Raw genomic sequence first — 23065 nt, 5'->3', positions numbered from 1 at the left:
TGTTTCCTGCGTGGGTTGCCTTTGCCAAGGATTGTTGACTCCAATCCTGAAGCCGACACCGCCGACAGCAAGAGCCTTCGTGGGACAGTCCGTGCCTGACTCCTGGTCGTCGTCGACGCCTCCTGGTCCACGTGGCTGCAGAGACAAGCTTTACGACAGCACCTGATTGCTTTGCGACATCGCCTGGTTCCTTACTGGTCACTGGCTAGTGACCCAGACTCTGTCCCCTCTGCTTTCAGGTCCTCTTCATCTTCGATCCACCCTTGGATTCACCCGGACACTTCTCTCCTGGTCGCCTGCAGCACCTTTCTTCCAGGCTCCATAGGATTCGACGACGAAACCCGACACACTTTGACACCTATGCACCCGCTTCCTGTGGGTGAGGTAACGCGAGTACTCCGGTGCTCCTGTGGGTATTGACTATCCAACTGTCTAAGTTTCAAGTAACTTTCACAGAGTTCAGTCAGAAGTGCCCTAAAAGAACTAGTTTTCATCTTTTACGTTCCCATTCATTCTCTATGGTAACCTGCGTGTGTGTTTAGACACTGCACATGCATCCCGTGGGCCTCCTGCTTCCTAACTCTTGGTAGCTCAGCGTAGCCCCAGCGATTCCCTAGGCCATAGGCCTATTCACTTTCCGTGTAGTGGTCCTTATACCACTATTTTAGTATATGGTTTAAGTGCCCCTAGGGCCCTACTGTATTTTGTGCAACTTACTGTATTTTAATTGAATATCTTGTATTGTGCTTGTGCCTCTGACCTCATAAAGAGTTCAGAGGGTTTGTCTAGAAATAAATAACATATATATTTTATATATATCCTGTGTGGTGTCCTTTCATTTGGTATTAAAGGGGTTACATATGGTAAAACAGCTGGCTTCACATGCCCTCTTGAGTTTAGCCTAGGACTGCTTTGTCTATTCTACCACTAGGATAGCTGGTCTATAAGGTTGACTTTACAACCATCACCATAAGGGTTGTTTGGACTGGTGCAAGGTGCTCACTAGAATAGTGAACATCATACCAGGCCAACTTCTTACACTTAATATAAGAGAGGTCTGTAGGGGTTGGTTTATATTTCTTTTAAATTTTGGGATTGAGGACACGCTCCCTGGCTAGGTCTTTAAAGATGTCTGGTGCATGCTTTAGTACTCCCTTCAGCATAGGGAGTATACGTACACTCTTCTCTGGTGTTGGGATGGTGTTAAATAGGAAATCCTCCTCTACAGGGTCAGTGTGCATTTCTACACTATGATACGGAGCTGCTCTGTCAAGTAGCTGGTCGTCAGTAGGAGATGGCTTTGTGGGGTATGTCGAAGGATCGGGTATGGGTTGTGTATCATCTGGGTCATCAGGGTCATTCTGATCGTCCCATGTTTGATCTTGGTTTCCTTGATTATCAGGGTCTATAAAATCCTGTTGAGGATCTACACCCAGGTCTTCTCCCTCATCATAATGAGGTGGTGTAGGAGAATATGGAACATAAGGCATGTCAGGAGTGAAAGGAGGAGTTGTGAAAGGTCTTGAAGGGGATGTCCCAAAATCCTTTTTCTTAGGAGGAACAGGAGAAGGAGCTTCAATTTCCAGTCTTCTCTTGTTTATATTATAAACTGATGTGTCCTGTATCAGGGTCTATATACAGTCTATTTTGTTCTGGGTTCACTGGATCAGGATGAAAAAGTTCTTCTTCTTCTGTCCGTGGCTTTGGCGCAGATGGTTTTGGATCGGTCGCTTGTTTGTTTTTATTTTTCTGTTGAGCTTTTTTCAGCTCGACGTCCTCTGTCGGCTCGACGGCCTTGTTCGGTTCAACGGGCTTTTTTTCGGGTCGGCTGCCTTTTTCGGCTCTAAGTGTTTTTTCGGCTCGACAACCTTTTTCGGTTCGACTGCCTTTTTCGGTTCGACGGCCTTCGGCTCGGCTGCAGTCTTCGGATCGACGACTTTCTTTGGGTCGATTTCCTTCTTCGGGTCGATGACCTTTTTCGGGTCGACTATCTTCTTTGGCTCGACGACCTTCTTTGGGTCGACAGTCTTCTTTGGGTCGACAGTCTTCTTTGGGTCGACGACCTTCGGGTCAACAGTGTTTTTCGGACCTACGACCTTCTTCGGGTCGGCGGCCTTTTTAGGGTCGACGACTTTTTTAGTGTCGGCGCCCTGTCTCAGCTCTGTGGCCTTTTTTGAGTCGATGGCCTTCTTGGGAAGTGTTTTGCTTGATCGCGGGGTACCGGAAGGCTTGGGTATGGTCTTCGGAGCCAGGCCGGAAGGCGGGGCTTCTGAAGCGGTGTTTCGGTCGCGGCTAAGGCTTTTGGGCGATGCTTTGACCGGAGCCTTGTCTGCAGGTGGAGGCTAGGTAGGGGCTTCGGTACTCACTGTTTGCCCCGGTGGGATGTCATAATCGGAGTCCGACTGGTCTTCGACTGTGACGAGCTCTAGGTCGGAGCCCGCTGCCTCTGGGAGTTCATGTTCGTCGTCGAAAATGTTTTCTGGTTCAGGAGCCTGTTGATGCATCTCTTGTCGAGTAGCTCTTCAGTTCCGGATGGTTTTCTTCGACCTGAACTGAGCACAAGCTGGACAGTTTTCTTCATTGTGCTCCGGAGATAGGCACCTATTGCATACAGTATGCTTATCGCTAAGTGACAACTTAGATCGACATTGTGGGCATCTTTTGAACGGGGTCCTTTCCATCAGCAGGAGGCCCACGTGGCGTCGAAAAGGCCCACCGGCCCGCGTCGACTACCAGATATAGATGGAAAAAGTTGTTGAGTCGAGGGGTACCGAGCGGAAACAATACCGTCGAAAGTGTGAAGTTCTTGGCCATGGAAAGTTGGAAAACTTCGGTCTTGAAGTTGGAGTTGTCGAAGTGCATCCAAACCCAATGGCGGAGAAGAACAATCTGAAGATGGAGAAGATGCCCATGCGCACTGTAGTCCAGGGGAGGAGTCACCTATCTCGTGATACTTCGAAGACTCTTCCAAGACAACAAGGTGCAAACATCCGGACCCCACACTAGGCGGCGACCTATGCTAAGATATGAATTCAACAGCCCACATGCCTCGAACAAACATATACATATATATATTAAAAAAATAAAAATAAACTAGCGACCCACCTGTGTGTCCAGGAAGATAATTCTCTCCTGAGTGATAAAAAAGTCAATGCCGCTTGTCTGGTTGCCTGCTCTCTCCTTCATCTCTTGGCTCTGGGCCCTGAACACATAACTCCTGTTGAGGGGTGGAAGAAAACAGGATTAGTATAAACCAGCTCTGAGGCATCTGTTCCATTACTACCATGGCAATGGCATGAAGCACTGGCGTTCCACTTAATCAAGAGCATACCCAGCTTCTGGAATTCCTAATATTCTATAGACAAAGGTACAGAGACTCCCAGGGCAGAAGGCAACTCATTCTGGTAGCAGATTTTCTCAGAGATTCTCAAGGGCAATGACCCCAAGGTAGAGGGCAAGGAATACTGGCATCAAATATAGTGCCTTTGGGATACACTAGAAGCAAATCTTTAAGTCTTTTAAAAAGAAGGCCCACAGCAAAACTAGTTTGTACAGTAAACACCTTTCTGGGAAACAAAGGGTTGCAATTTCCAAGCACTAGACTGAGTAAGACCGGGAACTCTAGACCCTGTAGGATTGAGCAGCACACACACATATTGCTCTGTCAGACTTCAACCCTTCAAAAACAGTCCAATCCCACAAGCAATTTAAGAAAGGAATAGCAAGCTGAGACCTTTGATCCTCCTCAGGGACGTTGGCAGACAGGAGAGACATCATGGTTGATTTGCCAGTGCCTTGGAGCCCTAGGACTCCCACCACAAGCACGTCCGTCTGATCGAGCAGGAACTGGGGAAAAACAAGCAGAAATCAAACACATGAATGAGGCTATGGCAAGTCTCCATGTTCATATGTAAGGAAAAATGCATCAGTGTGTCAGTAAGTGACTGCTAAGGGTTTAATAGAAGGAACAGCTCTGAGTCAGGATGCATTGACAGTAATAAGTGAGACTCTGTAAATGAACAGATATGTTGCAGGCAGATCTAAGGTGCAACGTGTGAGCTGTGCTTTGATGTTAGCACTGGTAGAGCAGACGTTTTTTTCAGATCAGGATTAAGATTGACTGATACAGGTATGCCGATCGTCTTATTGAAATACAAAAGAGTGCTGTAGATTAGGTGCGGGCAATATATTCTTCTCTACCCACTGAGTTGGTGAAGTTTTGGCCACTCCATGGTATGCTAGTAATGCGGAGTGCAAACCAAATTCTGCAAACACCGCATGGCGGAGTTTCTTCTTGCGCATGGCTCACCAACTATAAATTGGCGAGTGAGATTTGGCATCCCCAGCACGATTTTTGGTTGCTAGGACGGCACCAGGCAAGACTTCTCCAATGCAAGCTCTCGCGGGAGGTCAAGCCCGTTTGCGGCCAGAGAGCTGCCGCTCAAGTAGAAAATCTACACAAATTGCAGCAAAATTAACTCAAGAAGCTATGCCCTCTGGCACACAGCGTGGTGCCATTTCTGCAGATTTTTCAGTGCAGAACAAGCTCCCGTCATTTCATCCCAGCACAATGTGCCTTTTTCCACCCATTAGTAGAAGTTCACGGAATCTAGCTAAGAAAAAGTGTACTGTACAAACATTTCAAAATAAAGTGCAGCAGTTATGAAAGCCCTTGTTCTGTAATTCTGTGTGATGAAAAAAAATAGTTTAATAGGATAAAAACATACCAGAACACTTCACTTGGTGATGTGCAGATGATAAATATGTTTGCTGAAACGAAATTTCCACCGATTGTTTAAACACTATATAGTTTTAGAAGTAAAGCTGCATGTTAGTGGGAAAGGTTTTGGCCATTTTATTGGAAAATGTGCTGTACATAAAAGACAGTGGGCTCCCACCTCATGCTTTAGTAATATATTAATTAAAAGTGAGTTTTTAAACATGAACTGAGAAACATTCCTGCCCCTGCCCTGATGGCAATGCTATTAGAAAACCAATAGGCAAGTCAGGGCTCATGTGTACCCTATATGTGGGCTAGATTCTTATCCGCTTCGGTGCGTCGGATGGCCCCCAGCCGTCTGACGTCATAGTGGGCGTGTGCGAAGGACGGCCCCCGGCCGTCCGAACCTCACATACGTGGAATTCTCCCACACAGCGGGGGAATTCCAGACGCAGAGAAGCAGTTATTATGCATGGAGGAAACATTTAGTCTATTACATCAAACCAAATCGGTCTTTTTGTACAGCAGGAATGCTGAACTCACATATTGGAAGGTGCTCTCATGTGATAATGAAAAAAAAGGTGTCTCTACAAAAATAAAATATTAGCCTAAGACTACATGATGAGATTAGTATATGGGTCAAGTACATTACAGTTAGGTCGAACAGAATATTCAAGTTACTAGACCTGCAGGCCTAGTAAAATTTTTATAATTTTTAGAGGCCTGATTTTCTACAAATGAACACATTTACCACTAATCACTGACAAAGAAAACAAAGATTTAAAATAGAATGGTTACATGTGCACACAGTCAATGTATTGGAGATGTGGTGAACCAGAAGCCATATGCGTCATATCCCAGTGATCTTTATTTAATACGACCATTATGACATCACATGAGTACAATCATTGAACACTGCAGATACTTGAGGAAGATCTTCAATAGAACAGTATGAAAATCACTGCAAAGTAGTAGTCCGCAAAAAGAAAAAACTGCCAGCAGCACAACATCTATTCAGTCGATAAAACAAATGGCAATGTCTTTTGGTACAGCTGTGTTCAAGTCCCAAAACTAATGGAAAGGGTGCTGCTCAAGACGGAGGTGCGTTGGCAGACTTGTGCGAAGTGTTCAGTACTGCAGTAGCGAGTGTGCTGCACAGACGTAATGCTATGCTTTAACAATGCTGCTGGTTGGCTGCAGTTCTGGAATGGCAGGATTGCTACAGGATTGTGTAGTTAATTGGCAGCGCCATGGATAGGTCCCAGTGCTGAAGTGTAGTGCTGTATAGTAGGATTAAAGTGCATTTGCCGATGTGCAGTCAACAGTACCAGGAGAGCAGCGGGAGCAGCTCTGCTGGATTAAGATGCACTGGTTGAAATGCTGGTGGCCCCAATACGGAATTGCAGAAGCTGCTGATTGGAATACTTAAGGTGCACTGCCAGAGTTCTATAGGCATGGGACAAAGGCGGATAGCAAGTGGCACAAATCTGCTCAGTAATTAGGAATGACTGATATTTGTCAGGTTTTTGAGCATCCTACAATGATGTCTTAGAACAAAAACATACAATATGGGGCTACAGGCAACTCATTTTGAGTAATGGGCTGAAAAAGGGAAGGATTTTCCTACAAGTCAGGCACCATGCTTACAGAGATGCTCTAGACAGAATGCAGTGAACATTTACAACTTTGCCCAGAACTCCGATTGCCTCTCAAACTAAGCCAACATACACTGCCTCAACCTAAGCCAACATGCAGTGCTTCAACCCAAGCCAACATGCAGTGCTTCAACCCAAGTCAACATGCAGTGCTTCAACCTCAGCCAACCTGCAGTGTTTCAACCTCAGCCAACATGCAGTGCTACAACCTCAACCAACATGCAGTGCTACAACCTCAACCAACATGCAGTGCTACAACCTCAACCAACATGCAGTGCTACAACCTCAAACCAATATGCAGTACTACAAACCTCGATCGCACTGTCGCACCAGTTCATCTGGTCGTCCACTAGCTTGATGCTGTGCGTCATCCTTTCGGGAGGCAGAAGCTTTGCCTGGCCAGCCACAGCTGTGGAATAAAAGACAACCCTCTTTTAAAGAGCGGACACGACTGCTGTGCACCCGACAGAACAGCTCTACAGCAGCTATGGTCGCTTCTTTCCTTTACAGACAGACTACAAGGCATAGAGGGAAAAACATTTAATAAGTTAGGGGCCCGGAAGGAGAAAGAAGGGCAAAGGATGGGAGAGATTTCCATCTGTCTTGGAAACCTCCCTGAGCCACAAGTGGACTACTGTTACAGTTTAAAGCGTGGAGCATGGGCAAGTGAGAGATCATTTACATGGAAGACAAGGTACTGAAACACCAAAGATGTGAAAGAGCTGTGGGCCTCTCTAATTTGGTCAAAACCTAGTGCAACAAGGGATCCACATTATCAACATATGATTTTTACTTTTAAGATCAGATGTCCAACTCAGAACTCATTTCATCCATAAATGAACACCCACTGGGTATGAGCATGTGCCTGAAGGGGCATTTTGCTGTGCAAGTTTTCTGCTGTTTTTCATGACGAACAAGTTATTTACCTTTGGTAATGATATATCTGTAAGAGACATACATTAGTTATAGATTCCTTACCTTTGAATTACCCCAGGCGTCAGACTGGATCCGGAGATTTTTTTTTTAGCAGTACCCCTTAGCGTCGGTAGGTGCAGTCGGTCTACTCCGCGCCTGTCTTTGGCGTCCTGTTCGGTGGAAGGACGTGTCGGTGTCGACTTAGATGCTGGCCCTGCGTGCTGACGTCAGTTCTTTACACGACATTCCACGCCAGAAGCACAGAGACATGCAAGACACTGACCACAGGTGCACAAAACTAGGGCCCTGAAAGGGAGTCCCTTACGCTAGAAGTCAGTTCGCAGAACGGGGAGGATGGGTGGGGCGATAAGGAATTATTAACTAATATATGTCTCTTACAGATATAATGTTACCAAAGGTAAGTAACTTGTTCATCTGAAAGAGACCATTAGTTATAGATTTCTTACTTTAGAATAGATACCCCAGCAATACTAACCCCGGAGGTGGGTCTGCAAACCAAGTTCACACCAGAAAGTCCTGGAGAACTGAATGGCCAAAGAAGCAGTCTCTCCGAACTTGACTATCCAGGTAAGTAATGCTTAGTGAACGTGTGGAGTGATGCCCATGTGGCTGCCTGGCAAATGTCACCGAGGGGGACTCCACGTCCCAAAGCAGTAGTAGCAGTCCTTCGCCCTGGTGGAATGGGTGCGCAGCCCTACCGGAGGCTCCTTTTTTGCCAAGGAATAACAGATTTTAATGCAAAGGATGACCCATCAAGAGAAATGGTCCATTTTTGGATGGCCCAACACCACCGCATAGGCGGCTCCCTCCTCCATGGCCACGGTAGAAGGAGAAAGCATGCCAAGGACCACTGGCCTCCCCAAACTCCTCTCACTAGTCTGGCTCCTCGAGCTGATCTGCCAAACGGTCAACAGAGCTCTCCCAGTCCTCCTCCCCTTCCTCTGGCTGCCACCCAGGGCGATAGGGAACGCCAGGGGAGAACAGGGGTACAAAAGTACCGGTCGGAACCGGTAACAGCATCAGCTGACGTCGGTCCGGCTCCGCGTCCAAAGGGTCGACGCCTGTTGGGGACACAACTGGTGTCGGAAGTGGCGGAGGCGCCCTCAAAGGTATCGGTGCCGCCGGAGGTGTTGTGAAGTCGGCCGGTACCGAACTGGATCCAGGCCTGGATGCCTGGGGGCCAAGCAGAGTCTGTGGGGCAAGGAAGGCACGCCGGCAGAGTTGGGCTGCCCACAGATGGAGTGGAGAGCTAAGTAAAATGCACAAAGCTGGGCAGGGGAAGCTCAGAGCCGTCCCGGTAGGCTTCAAGAGGGGGGAGCCGAAGGACGACGAACTTTCACGTCCCATCGGCCGACGGACAGGGAGAAGACGAAGCGCGATGGTGCTTCTTCTCCTTCTTCTTGTGCTTCGACTTACCATAAGACGACGATGAGGAGTGCTGATGGTGACTCTGTGACCGGTCCCGCGACCTCCCTCTCGACTGGGACCTTGAGCAGCGCGGAGCTGACTGTCGGGCCTCCAGAAGCTTTCGACACTGCTCCCGTAAAAACTTCGGGTTCAGATTCGATAGTCGGAGCACTTCGGGTCGTGGTCCCGCTCCAGGCAGCAAAAGCACAGTAGTTGCTGGTTAGTCAGTGACTGACATCAGCTTATGACAGGAGTCACAAGGCTTGAAGCCGGTCAGACGTTGGGACATCCCTCCGTGCACCAGGACTCGAAAAAGAAGTCGACAAAAGATGTAAAAAACACTGGTGAATAAATGACTAAGGGTACTGCTCTCTCCGGATCTGCGCTGGCGGACACAGAAAAAGAAAGAACTAACGTCAGCGCACAGGGGCGGCGTCTAAGTAGACTCAGCAACGTCATTCTGCCGAACATGATGCCAACGACGGACGTGGAGTCAACCGATGCCACCTACAAACGCAACGGGGTACTGCTAAAGAAAAAATCTCTGGATCTAGTCTGACGTCTGGGGGGCAATTCTAAGGTAAGGAATCTATAACTAATAGCCTCTTTCAGATCTTTAGCCTACTAAGCAGCAGATGAGAACAAGGTGGCTAATTTAATGCATGCTCTTGACAAACAGACTCTACAGCCTCAGGTATTTCTAAATTCTAATTTGTCCCCCATTACTTATCCTCAGAGATAGTTTATGCATAGCCCCATCTTAGATTGTCTGGTGCACCTCTTCACCTGCTTCCCCTATTATTTTATCTAATCCACCTAATTTCGAGTCTCACATTTCAATTACTAACTCTACATAGGCTTCCGCTGAAAATGCTTAGTTCTAGAGCCGGGATTAGTCCCTTTAAAATGTGAGTGTCTTCATTTCATCCATCATCTGCCCACGTTTCTTTGATGCACACACATTCAATATTCATTCGCTTCTCTTCATAGGACTTGCCCTTTAAACCAATCACTATTTTGGTTGCCCATCTTTCTGCTTTCTCCAGTCAGTCTATATCCTTGGAAAGGTTTAACCTCAAACACCCAACACAGAGTCACAGAGGCGAACGCTAGAAGCAGATACAGCCTTCCAGAACTGTGCTCAATATCTAGGACGAGCCATCCGGTACTGGATAAGATATTTCCATATGCGGTCTCAAAAATGAAATATGCCAGAATGATCCTCTAGAACTTTACAATAGTATAACCTTAATTTTCATTGTAGCCAAAACCTGCAGAATTCACACTACACATTGCTTGGGTCCATATGCCCTGCCATTATCAATCAGTGACTTATGTCCTTTCAAAAAGACCATATTACACCATTGAAACCACTGCAAAACAGTCAAAGGGACATCTTTTCTTTGGACGCAGGAGTACCAGATATCTATAGAAAGACTAAAGGTGGCTGGATGAGCATACTGCTCACAGTCTCCACAGAGATACCACATCTGTTGTCTTACCCCGCACTGCAGATCACAGGCCACACAGATAAGAAGGGAATGAAAAACTAACGTTTCCCCATGAAATGCAAAGCTGAGGCACAGACGTCAGTCAGCTATATGTCAGACAACCAACTCGACTGGCAGGTGATTCCCTCAGTAGTAGCCGCATGTACGGTCTCTCAGAGGATGCAGCACAAGACGGTGTGTGAGAAAACACATTCTACATCGCCAAAAGATCCTAAAATGAGCAATCACACCTCAGTGCAAACACTTCTGGTGCAAACTTAATTTCTGAAGCAGCAGCCACAGTTGTCCACTGCAGCAGTTCGTATCTCCCAGGGCAATGTCCCCAAAATGAACCTTTATGTAGGACAGCCTTTCTCCAGAGTACCTAAAGAGATGTGCTATTCCAGGATACAGTCACTATTACAAACCAATTAGCATGCATGGCCACGATTAAGGACTGTACTGAGATGAGTCAGAGACTCTGGGCACTACACACAGGAAACTCTGACAGAGGGAGTAAGTTGGATATTGTAAAGAATTTAATTTAAACACTTCACTGCAACACTTTACTATTGCTGCTGCTATCTCACTGTAGAGAGAACTACAATAGGTGTGGCTCTGATCAGTTAGGCTGAGCCCTTAAACAATAAAACAACCAGAAATGCCAATACTGATGACCAATAAAGTTCCTTTGACAGGTACAAAAGCTACAAGTCAATGTGTACCATACTTAATCAATAGTCTTTATTTGTTTGGAAACTTCATTCTTTTTTTGTTTTTTCAAAAAAGCCACATTTGACAAAGAAAATTTCCACAACCCAACTCATCCAATCATGACTTGCCTCATTCATACCATATTCTCTCATTCATACTAATCAACACTTACACATAGCAACAAATACTCATTGCCCCTTCAAGCCCAAGAAATAATATTTTCTTATGTGTAGATTGACCAAGAGGCTTAAAACAAACAATGTGATAATCTAATATAAAGACTTTGTTGTGCGAAGATCAATAATATACAGCAGTAATTCATTCAACAAATATCTTTTTTGTATACCGCATAACCAGCCCTGTCTATCTAAGTAGTGCAATTGTTTGATATCCAACAAAACAAGGGGTCCACGCGTTTCGAACCCCCTCACTTTTGGGGTTCTCCTCAGGACCACAGAAAACTGTAAAAAGAAGAAAACAAACTCATGTTTAAAATTCTGACTTCCAAACTAACGAGCATGCCACCTGAAAGCTACAACCCAGTAAAAATCTTACCTAATTAACAGATCCATAAGTGATCAATAAAGTTTTTGTTCAACCAAAAAAGCAGTTATCTACAAAGACAGAGACCACATGAACAAACCATAAATGAAAAACCACTGTCAGGAGGAAAAAAGTTGCTGTTAAGAAAATAAAGTTTTGTCAAGTTCTGCAAGGAGAGGCAAGCTCTTACCAATTTAGAAGAGATGGTGTGGTGTAAAAGGTAGGTTATTCCTAAATTATCAGTAGATTGCAATATCTGCGTTAAAAAACGTTTGGAATACACTGTATTACTCATGATTTAGTCGGACGCGACATTTCTGAGTGCATAAAAAATGTAAACGCAGTTGGAAAATACGGCCACAAGACGGGCATCGCCAACCACACGTCCACGAGCGCGTGTGGACTACTAGACGGTGTCTGCACCATTTAAAAAAAAAAGGTATGTGTAATCGAATCACAACAGCCAAATTCCTTTGTGACCGCTTCCTTGTGTTTAATTAGAACTATGTTGTTTTTAGAAGCTAAACATTAACCGCACAGACAAAGTACTGAGCGGATAACTTGACGAAATAAAGTGTGGAACGCTGCCGTTTCAAAGGTACAAGATAAGCAATTTTGATTCATTATACACGATTTAGAAAAGCCTCCGATTTCCATTTGACCTTAGATTTACATTTGCGTTTTCAGAATAAAATAGAATCAAGCTGTAGGGCTCCCTCCAGTTGACGATTGGCCACATTGGAATTTTTTGCAGCCTTGGGAATTAGGTATGTTCAAAAATTAAGGAATTTCTATGCACTCAGAAATGTCGTGTCAGACAACATCATGAGTAATACAGTGTATTCCAAACGTTCTTTTACGCAGATATTGCAATCTACTGATAATTCAGGAAAAATCTACATTTTACACCACGCCATCTACTCTAAATCGGTAAGAGCTTGCCTCTACTTGCAGAGGAGAAACCCAAGAGTGAGGGGGTTCTAAACGCGTAGACCCCTTGTTTTGTTGGATATCAAACAATTGCACTACTTAGATAGATAGGGCTGGTTATGCGGTAGACAAAAAAGATATTTGTTGAATGAATTACTGCTGGATATTATTGATCTTCGCACAACCAAGTCTTTATATTAGATTATCGCATTGTTTGTTTTAAGCCTCTTGGTCCATCTACACATAAGAAAAAATTATTTCTTGGGCTTGAAGGGCCAATGAGTATATGTCGCTAAGTGTGAGTGTTGATTAGTATGAATGAGAGAATATGGTATGAGTGAGGCAAGTCATGATTGGATGAGTTGAGTTGTGGGAATTTTCTTGTATATAGGTCAATTTTGTTTCAATATTAGATGTGGCGTTTTCTCATTTTTCTAACATTCTTTATCAAATGTGGCTTTTTTGAAAAAAGAAAAAAAGATTGAAAAAAGAATGAAGTTTCCAAACAAATAAAGAATATTGATTAAGTATGGTACTAATTTACTTGTAGCTTTTGTGCCTGTCAAAGGAACTTTATTGGTCATCAGTATTGACATATCTGGTTGTTTTGCTATCTCATTGCTGCAGTACGTGGTAAGCAACCTGAGCAGTTTATTCCCTTTTGATGAGGGGAATGGGGCAAAGACTGTGCTCAGGACTGGGGTGGGACCAAATGTTCTAACCACTAATAAATCTCATCATCAGCTGTTATTGTTATTGTTATTTTTGATTTATAACGCGCTCAATCACCTGCAGGCCTCTAAGCGTGTGATTCACTTTTAAGCTCATCATATATGGCAATTTATGTATATCAATAGGAGTTTATGATTCTATGTCAGGACCGGAGGCTTCGGATTATGCCATTCTTTCATCGCTTTATTCTCTACAGCAGCAAGAAAAAATATAACACAACTACTTTTCCCATGAACATTTGGGGAAAGAATAAAGTCAACATGAGTCCTATTACAGTGGCCATGTACAGGTGTCTCCCATCATGCTCCACTGTACTTGTCTCCTCCTCTTTCTTCGCTGCTCGCAGCAAGTTAAGTTGTTTTTTTCCTTCTCTCCTGGGTTTGGGTTTCTGTGTGGCGCCTTTGGCCTTTGGGCCGGGTGTCGGGTTTCTGTTTTTTCTCCACAGATTCCCTTGGTTGGTCGCGGGACGCCTAGTGCGCTCCTTACGCGATCTTTGCCCAGTAGTGTGCGGTGTGGTGTCTCGTTTGCTGAAGGGGCGCTCCCAGAAGCTTCTGGAGTGTTCTGGCGTGCTCCTGTCACCAGCGGCCCGTGCCTTGCCTCCCGGCTCTGACACCCTGCGGGGTCGCAATTAGGTTTTCCATTGCTTCTGAACGGCCCTCTCGACGGAGCGGAGGCGCTCCCTGCTGATCAAGGTGGATCCCAAGCTGGGTGACCTCGCCTCGTCGGAGGCGGGTACTGTAGCCCAGGGGGGCTTGTTTGGTGACCCGTTCATCAAGGAGCTGGGGAAGTTCGTGGCGACCTTCACATCCCTGGATCGTGCCCAGTCCAATATCAAAAAGGTTTTCGCGCCCCGGGTTTTTGACAAGGCCGGACGAGGCAGGGGCCGCTCGTTCGGCCGGGGCGCCAGCTCAGATCGAGGTCAAGGCTCCGGACGTGGCTAGTACCAAGACAGGGCCAAGTTCAATAATTTCTACCCCACGAGAGGGCAGAAGTTCGGAGGTCGTGGTGGTCAGCGTGGCCAACAGCAAGGCGGTGGCCGAGGTGAGTGTTCTGCCTTCCGCGAGTTTGAAAGTGGGGGGCGCTTGGCACAGTTTCTTCCTGCATGGGCCTCCCTTACCAGCGATGCTTGGATGCTGCAGACGGTTCAGGGCTTCCGAATGGAGTTCCATGGCCGTCCGTGCCAGCTACAGCGTCCTCGCCCCATTACCTTTTCCCAGCGCGATGCGGCTTTGGTGAGCGAAGAGGTCGCTGCCCTCCTCCTAAAAGGGGCGATTTGTTACGCTTGCGAACACCCCTCAGGGTTTATAAGCAATCTTTTCTTGGTGGACAAGGTAGATGGGGGCAGTCGCCCCGTGATCAATCTGAAGGAGTTCAACGAGTGGTTGGTGTATCGGCACTTCAAAATGGAAGGGATACATCTGCTGCACGACGTCTTGCGACAGTCCGACTGGATGGTCAGGCTGGACTTGAAAGACGCTTATCTGACGATCCCCATTTTTCCGCCTCATCGGCGTTTCCTCCAATTCAGGTGGGACGGCCAGGTTTACGAGTTTACTACTCTTCCATTCGGGCTCTCCTCGGCACCGTGGTGCTTCACAAAGGTGTTGCGGCCGGTGGTGGAGGCCTTGCGAGCTCAGGGGGTCAGGATGATAGTCTACCTAGACGACATGCTGCTCATGGATCAGTGCCCCGAGAGACTGTGGTCACAGTTGCTGTCCGCGATCAGCCTTTTGCAAGGCCTGGGGTTCGTGAAAAACGAGAAGAAGTCTCTCTTGGTTCCCATGCAATGCGCTACGTTCCTCGGTTTCACCATAGACTCGGTGGCGGCCACCTTGAGCCTGCCAGCCAGGAAGATGGCGCGGATCAGACACGAGTTGCGTCAGACCCTAGCGAAGCGGATGATTTCCTTGCGCCACCTGGCGAGGCTAGTGGGCCTGTTGTCCTCTTCGATCCAGGCTATCTTCCCGGGGCCCCTTCACTACCGCGCCATGCAGCGTTTGAAGGCGTACCACCTGCGGAGGGGCCTGACGTACTCTCAACTGATTCCTTTGTCGGAGGATGTGAGGGACGAAATGCAGTGGCGGCTTACGCACATGGAGGCCTGGAATGGCCGTGCAATTTTCGGTTCCGCCCCGGATATCGTGATAGAGTCGGACGCCAGCCGTTCCGGCTGGGGGGCGCGGTGCGGGGACTTGTCCACAGGCGGCACCTGGTCTGCTCTCGAACAGTCCTTGCATATCAACTGCTTGGAGTTGCTAGCGGGCTCCTTCGCAGTGCAATGTTGGACCAAGGACAGAGTGCAATCCTGTGTCCTTCTGAAGATGGACAACGTGTCGGCAGTCCGTTATATCAACCACCTGGGCGGCACCAGGTCCAAGATGTTAGCGGACTTGGCCAGGGATTTCTGGCATTTTTGTCTAGACCGCCAGGTGTCGGTTACGGCAGAGTATTTGCCGGGTCGTCAGAACGAGGTGGCCGATTGGCACTCGAGGAATATTCTGGACGCCAGCGTCTGGAAGCTGGACCCTTCCCTGTTTGCGGAACTCTCGGACCTTTGGGGCCCGTTTTCGGTGGACCTGTTTGCGTCCCGTTTAGACCACCAGCTTCCGCGGTATTTCAGCTGGCGCCCCGACCCTCTGGCGGAGGCGACGGATGCGTTCCTCCAAGACTGGTCGGGACTACAGGGGTATGCGTTTCCACCGTTCTCAATGATAACGCGAGTGTCAGCGTTGTTGCGACGCCAGTCGACGCAGGTAGTGATGATCACTCCGTGGTGGAGGTCGCAAGTTTGGTTTCCGGTTCTTCTGGAACTTTCTTGGGATTTTCCGATCCTACTCCCCCAGTCTCCCCACATTCTGCTGAATCCGGAGGGAGCGCCCCACAGGTTAGTCCTGGAGGGCTCGTTGCGCCTGATGGCGTGGAGGCTCTCTGGCGACGCTGGATGTTGCCTGGCCTTTCGAGAACGGCAGAGGACTTGCTCTCCAAGGCTTGGGCCGACAGCACGACCAAACGCTACAGATCGGCTTGGCTCCGGTGGAGTCGTTGGTGTATGCGACGGGGTTTGGATCCCGTGGGGGCGCCTGTAGTGCGTGTCTTGAATTTCCTGGCGGAACTGTCTGACCAGGGCCTGGCCTATCGATCGATCAATACGTTCCGGTCGGCGGTGTCTGCGGGGCACGACCTGGTTCAAGGGTCCCCGGTTGGTGAACACCCCTTGGTCTGTAGGCTCTTGCGGGGTATAAGGCTTGCCTTGCCGCCGGAGCCTCGGTATTCCGCCCTGTGGGATGTGAACAGGGTGCTGAATTTGTTCCTTTCCTGGCAACCGAACAGGTTTTTAACGCGTAAGGAGTTGACGGCTAAGTTGGCCATGTTGTTGTGCCTGGTGTCCTGCAGGCGTGTCTCGGACGTGCGAGCGTTGGATATAACGGCCAGGGTTTTTTCTCCTGACGGTGTTTCCTTTACCGTCAGCAGGCGGACCAAAACCAATACTAGGGTCATTTCGTACCCGGCTTTTCGGGACTCCCCTAAGCTGTGCGTGGTGCAATGCCTCCGTGCTTATGAAGATATGACAGAGGATACTCGCCCTCCGGGCGAACGGCAGCTGCTTATTGCCCTGCGTAAACCGTATAAGGCAGTTACTTCTCCGACGATCGCCCGTTGGGTGCGTTGGATCATGCAGGAGGCGGGGATTGATACTAAACAGTTTGGGGCTCACTCTACGCGAGGTGCCATGGCGTCTAAAGCTTTTGCCCTTGGGGCTCGGTTGGAGGATCTGATGAGAGCGGCTGATTGGTCCTCGGACTTCACGTTCAGGAGATTCTATTTCAAGCCAGTTATTGATGTGGCCAGATTGGTGGTCGATAAGCTTTGAACTAGCATAATCCGAAGCCTCCGGTCCTGACATAGAATGCGAATTTGCCTAGCCTTGGTGCTGGTAAGTTCCAATTCTATTAAGGACTCGGAGGCGAGGATTATCCCCCCCTGTGACTTCATGGAAGTACACCCTCCCCGTATGCAATGTAAGTAAAGCGTTTATGTTCCTTTTCGAATGTGCGCTTATGGCTCTGCGGTGTACTGCTCTTCCTGTTTTACAGCTGACGTTCTATTGATATAGGATGGATCTGATGGTATGTTCTTTTGCAGGAGCAGATAATTCTAAACAAGATGCGTGAGTGGACGGATGTTCTGGCTTCGCGCGAAGAAAGAGGAGGAGACAAGTACAGTGGAGCATGATGGGAGACACCTGTACATGGACACTGTAATAGGACTCATGTTGACTTTATTCTTTCCCCAAATGTTCATGGGAAAAGTAGTTGTGTTATATTTTTTCTTGCTGCTGTAGAGAATAAAGCGATGAAAGAATGGCATAATCCTCGCCTCCGAGTCCTTAATAGAATTGGAACTTACCAGCACCAAGGCTAGGCAAATTCGCATTACAGCCTTGACTTTAAGGGCCAGCTGTCCAAACATTAAGTATACCGATTTTCAAATTGCAATTATCTCTGAATCGCAATTATGGCATCTGTATTCCTAATATATGAAGAACTTTCATTTGCAAATTGACCTAACTCATGGGTATTAATGAGATAGGTCACAATTTGAGACCCATTAGGAATAGCAGCCATCACAGGGATGGTGACCTGCTGGGGTCAGCAGTCCACCATGTCTATGATGGCTTTTTAATAAAGCAACCTTATTTTGTCTGTTTCTTTTTAGGTCTCGCCTTTCAATGCGCATGCGCATTGAGCAGAGCAAGACTATAGCGTCTTAAACAGACTTTACCCAACTGGGCGATTTGGTGCTGTGCCCGTGCGCTTTTAGGTCATTGCGCAAGCGCAAGCGCATTGACCTAAAATGCGCGTGCACATCCTCAAATCGCCATCTGTTCCCTCAGCCGCACTCCTCCCACACCTTTGAAGTGAAGCTTAGCTTCACTTCAAAGGCCCCTGCTGCTTCACACCCTCATCGCCGCTCTCCCCGCTCCGCCCCCTCCCCTGCCCGCCGTGTCGCATTTCTCCTCCCCCCTCCCCACAGCAATGCCCTCCGTCTTGTTTTATTTTTTTTTTTTTAACTCGTTTTCGTTAGGGTTGGTGCTTTACACAATCATCTTTACTATTGGAAGCAGAAAATGGAGATAATAAAAAGCTGTTATGTGCTTCCATCAAGATTTACATTTAGAATAGTTTTAAATGGCTGCTGCTGAATGCCTAGTTTTCTAACTGAAAAACACCCCAATATATTACCATTGCACCGACATTCCTTTTGCATCAGTGCATTAAAATATCTAAGTAGATAACGCCACAAGATGTATTCCATATATGCCACATTATTTACCATCCATTACCAAGTAATTTGCCTTCCTTTGTTACGTAATTGTATCAACCCTACAGCACACTGTGGCCTTCCATTACCACCGCAGCTGGGATCGAACCGAATGACAGACAGCCTGACTGGAGCCTCCTCCCGGGCCAGGCAACCAGCCCTTCCTGCGGCATGCTGCACATCGATTTACATCATGTCAACTCCACGCGCCCACGGGCACTGCCTCGGCTGAGTGGATGCCTGTGGCATCTCCCTGCTATGATTCTTCAAGACTGCAGACACCCACCCCATCAGCTGCCCCCCACCCCACACATCTCTCTTCCTTCCAGCCCTGCAGTACAATTCAAAAACAGCATTCGCAAGTAGTGCATGGGGCATTAACAGGAATTTTCCAATAAGTTACGTTAATGGCCTTTCAGGCCTCTTTTCTTTGAAATACTGTTCTACTATAGTCTAGTGACTCAGCCGCACTATGTGTCTTATTTCTTCAGGTGAAATGTAGAGACTTTTCCTAGCAGCCCTTTCATGGTTCTCCGTATCTTCACAGAACGGTAAGGAGTCTGAGATGGCCAGCAGTCACACTCTGTGTATTTGGTTAGTGATTGCCTGCAGTTTCTGTTCTTTGCTGTTGACATTCCTCTTTAAAGGCCACTGCTTTTATAGTCTAGTGACTCAGCCGCACTCCTCCCACACCTTTGAAGTGAAGTTTAGCTTCACTTCAAAGGCCCCTGCTTCACACCCTCATCGCCGCTCTCCCCGCTCCGCCCCTCCCCTTACCGCCGTGTCGCATTTCTCCTCCCCCCTCCCCACAGCAATGCCCTCCGTCTTGTTTTATTTATTTTTTTAACTCGTTTTCGTTAGGGTTGGTGCTTTACACAATCATCTTTACTATTGGAAGAAGAAAATGAAGTGATAATAAAAAGCTGTTATGTGCTTCCATCAAGATTAACATTTAGAATAGTTTTAAATGGCTGCTGCTGAATGCCTAGTTTTCTAACTGAAAAACACCCCAATATATTACCATGGCACCGAGATTCCTTTTGTATCAGTGCATTAAAATATCTAAGTAGATAACGCCACAAGATGTATTCCATATATGCCACATTATTTACCATCCATTACCAAGTAATTTGCCTTCCTTTGTTACGTAATTGTATCAACCCTACCGCAAACTGTGGCCTTCCATTACCACCACAGCTGGGATCGAACCGAATGACAGACAGCCTGACTGGAGCCTCCTCCCGGGCCAGGCAACCAGCCCTTCCTGTGGCATGCTGCAACTCGCCTTACATCATGTCCACTCCACGCGCCCACGGGCACTGCCTCGGCTGAGTGGATGCCTGTGGCATCTCCCTGCTATGATTATTCAAGACTGCATACACCCACCCCATCAGCTGCCCCCCAACCCACCCATCTCTCTTCCTTCCAGCCCTGCAGTACAATTCAAAAACAGCATTCGCAAGTAGTGCATGGGGCATTAACAGGAATTTTCCAATAAGTTACGCTAATGGCCTTTCAGGCCTCTTTTCTTTGAAATACTGTTTCTCTGTGTGTCTTATTTCTTCAGGTGAAATGTAGAGACTTTTCCTAGCAGCCCTTTCATGGTTCTCCGTATCTTCACAGAACGGTAAGGAGTCTGAGATGGCCAGCAGTCACACTCTGTGTATTTGGTTAGTGATTGCCTGAAGTTTCTGTTCTTTGCTGTTGACATTCCTCTGTAAAGGCCACTGCTTTTATAGTCTAGTGAATGAAGGTCATGTGTATGTGTTCAGCAAACCTAACGTGACATCTAGAGAGATGCAGCGTCGCCAGCTCTGCAAAGCGCCTCTTATTATAAATTGGATCTGAAATTATCCAGTTTCTATAAATCCACCCATTCACACTTTCATCCATTTGCGTGTGCTGCCACTCCTACCCATCCACCCTCGCATGCAGGCACGCCCATCCAACCATATATTCATCCAGGTATACACCTATCAACTATAAACGTATCCATGCATCCATTCACCCACCCATTCACATTTGCATCACCTCCAAATCCACCTCCACATGCACCACCACATCCACCACCACATCCACCGCCACATCCACAGCCACACCCACCACCACCACCACATCCACCACACCCACCACCACTACATCCACCACTACATCCACCACCCCATCCACCACCACCACCACCACCCCATCCACCACCACCACTGCATCCACCACCACCACCACCACATCCATCATCACATCCATCATCACCTCCACATCCACCGCCACATCCACCACCACATCCACCACCACCGCATCTACCACCACCGCATCCACCATCACCGCATCCACCACCACCGCATCCACCACCACCGCATCCACCACCACCGCATCCACCACCACCGCATCCACCACCACCGCATCCACCACCACCACCGCATCCACCACCACCACCGCATCCACCACCACCACCGCATCCACCACATCCACCACCACCACCACCATATCCACCACCTCATCCACCACCGCATCCACCACCACCACATCCACCACACCCACAACCATCACTTCCACCACCACATCCACCACCACATCCACCACCACTTTCAACACATCCACCACCACCACATCCACCACCACATCCACCACCTCCACAACCACCACATCCACCACCACCACCACATGCACCACCACATCCACCACCACCACCACCACCACATCCACCACATCCACCACCACATCCACCACCACATCCACCACCACATCCACCACCACCATATCCCCCAGATCCGCCATCACCACATCTATATGTGTGTGTGGCTCTGTGTGTGTGTAGGTGCAAATGCAATGTTCTTGGATTATCGTCACAATAAAATACACTGAACATAATCTTCACAAAAGTTATTTACAAACGTTTAAGCTATTGCCATTATAAATTACAATAACTTTTATTTAAGTATTAATTATTTACAAAATTAAAAGCCATTGTTATTTGTAATATCAATACATCTAAGTCACGTAAATACAACACACATTGCATTACAAATGCTATAGGTGTCACATTTGCGAAAGTTAAACTATTGACATTGTAACTGACACAGCTATTAATTTTGCTATTTTTAAAACCAACACAAATAAAAAAAGTGTCATTTACAATACCAATCGCTCAAACTTTCCTAATGAGAGACTTATTGCATTTCCAATGCTTGTTTGTTAATGTAGCCTGTTTCCCTTAAAGAAAAATAGGATGTGCCTAAAAAGAATGCAATTCACTTTGAAGCATCTTTTTAAAAAAAAATGTTTTTTTTTTTTTTGAGTAGGGCCTGTAGGACCACTGCCTTTACGCTTCAAAAGTATTTTTTAAACATTCTCACAGGGAAAGGAGTCTCAGAGGGACCCCTTCCCACTTGCAAATGGGTTACCACAACTTTTAAAATGGTGGTAAAGTAATTACTGTTTTGCAACCAGAATTCGGTTATACATACATACCAATTCGGTATTCGGAGGGGACTTCCAAAAACGCCCCTTCCAAATACCGAATAGCAAATTGCAATTCAGTAAATAGTTACCGAATCACATTTTGTACATTTGAAAAAGCATTTTTGTGGTCGCAAATGGCCCAACCAAAGAAACGTTTTGTACATCTGTCCTTAAGATCCATGTCATGTGGACTGATGGTTTTGCCCCAAAGGCCTCGGTTCACAGCGTCACCAGCCCTGGGGGCATTAATGCCTGGTCTAACCTCCTGTTCCTCATTATAGCTGCTCACACAGAGGACCACAGTGGAAACAAAGTGGGTTCCAAACACGGTCAAAGTTATGAGAGAGACTAAGTACCTGTTAGCGAAGTCTACATACAAAAGCTGAAAGGTCTTAATGCAGGATCAACGTGGCATTAATATGTTCACATATTCAAGTCTAGGCCGCTGGGTACTTACGGTCCAGCATGCTGCCAGGTGCTGAGGCGCCCATGCCCCGGTTCTGGATCTGGTAGACTGGCTGTGTGGGTCGCTGTCCTTCTTTCTCCACCTTGGCTGCAGCTGCAGGGGCTTGGGATGGGCCCTCAGCTGCAGGCAGACCCTTTCCCTCCTCACGGGGTTTCATGAGCACGATGGGCTTCTCCATAGGCGCTGCAGGAGGCGCTGCCGCTGGGGCCTGTTTTGACTGGATGGGGGGAAAGAAACAGTGTTACCTCAATCAGTACAGATCCTGTGGATGTTGAGATCTCTATGGGTAATTATAGACCCACCAGCTAATATTCAAGGGCTTGAATGCATACACTTATGGAAAAGGATCTGCAGCTCGTCAAAGAAGGTAACCAGGTACCTCATAGTTCTTCCAATGTAGGTGTTCTTGCCTCACTGCTGTGATCCTGCTTCATGTTTGACATGCGAACAAGGTTTCCCAGGGTTCATTATTATTAAAATTGATTTAGATTTCATTGCTATGTGCATAGTTCTATGTTTTAGGCATGGTAAAGCCATATTTAACATGATCCAAGAATTGCTAGACCTAGTGTGTACAATGAACATAGTGGGCTTTGGATGCCATCTTCAGCCACTGACTTGAGAAACTGTTACTCGCATCCTCGTTCAGCCCAGTACAGTATAATAGTGGCACCATCACAGTGATGTGTGT

General features: G+C 47.2%; 1 protein-coding gene across 1 annotated transcript in view; it reads right to left on the bottom strand.

Annotated features, from left to right (window-relative positions):
* Positions 1-22586, bottom strand: part of LOC147665938 (nonsense-mediated mRNA decay factor SMG9-like) — a 120762-nt gene extending 98176 nt beyond the window's left edge. The window contains exons 1-4 of the mRNA XM_086949397.1: positions 22366-22586; positions 6687-6784; positions 3734-3846; positions 3106-3217 (exon numbers count right to left, since the gene is read on the bottom strand). Of these exons, the coding sequence (XP_086805523.1) occupies positions 3106-3217; positions 3734-3846; positions 6687-6784; positions 22366-22552 (510 nt within the window). The 5' untranslated portion in view covers positions 22553-22586. The remainder of the gene's footprint in view (positions 1-3105; positions 3218-3733; positions 3847-6686; positions 6785-22365) is intronic.
* Between the last annotated feature and the right edge of the window lie 479 nt (positions 22587-23065).

Source organism: Lissotriton vulgaris, unplaced genomic scaffold, assembly GCF_964263255.1.
Source record: "Lissotriton vulgaris unplaced genomic scaffold, aLisVul1.2 SCAFFOLD_3476, whole genome shotgun sequence".
Taxonomy (NCBI): Eukaryota; Metazoa; Chordata; class Amphibia; order Caudata; family Salamandridae; genus Lissotriton; species Lissotriton vulgaris.
This window is presented reverse-complemented; position numbering and strand designations above follow the sequence as displayed.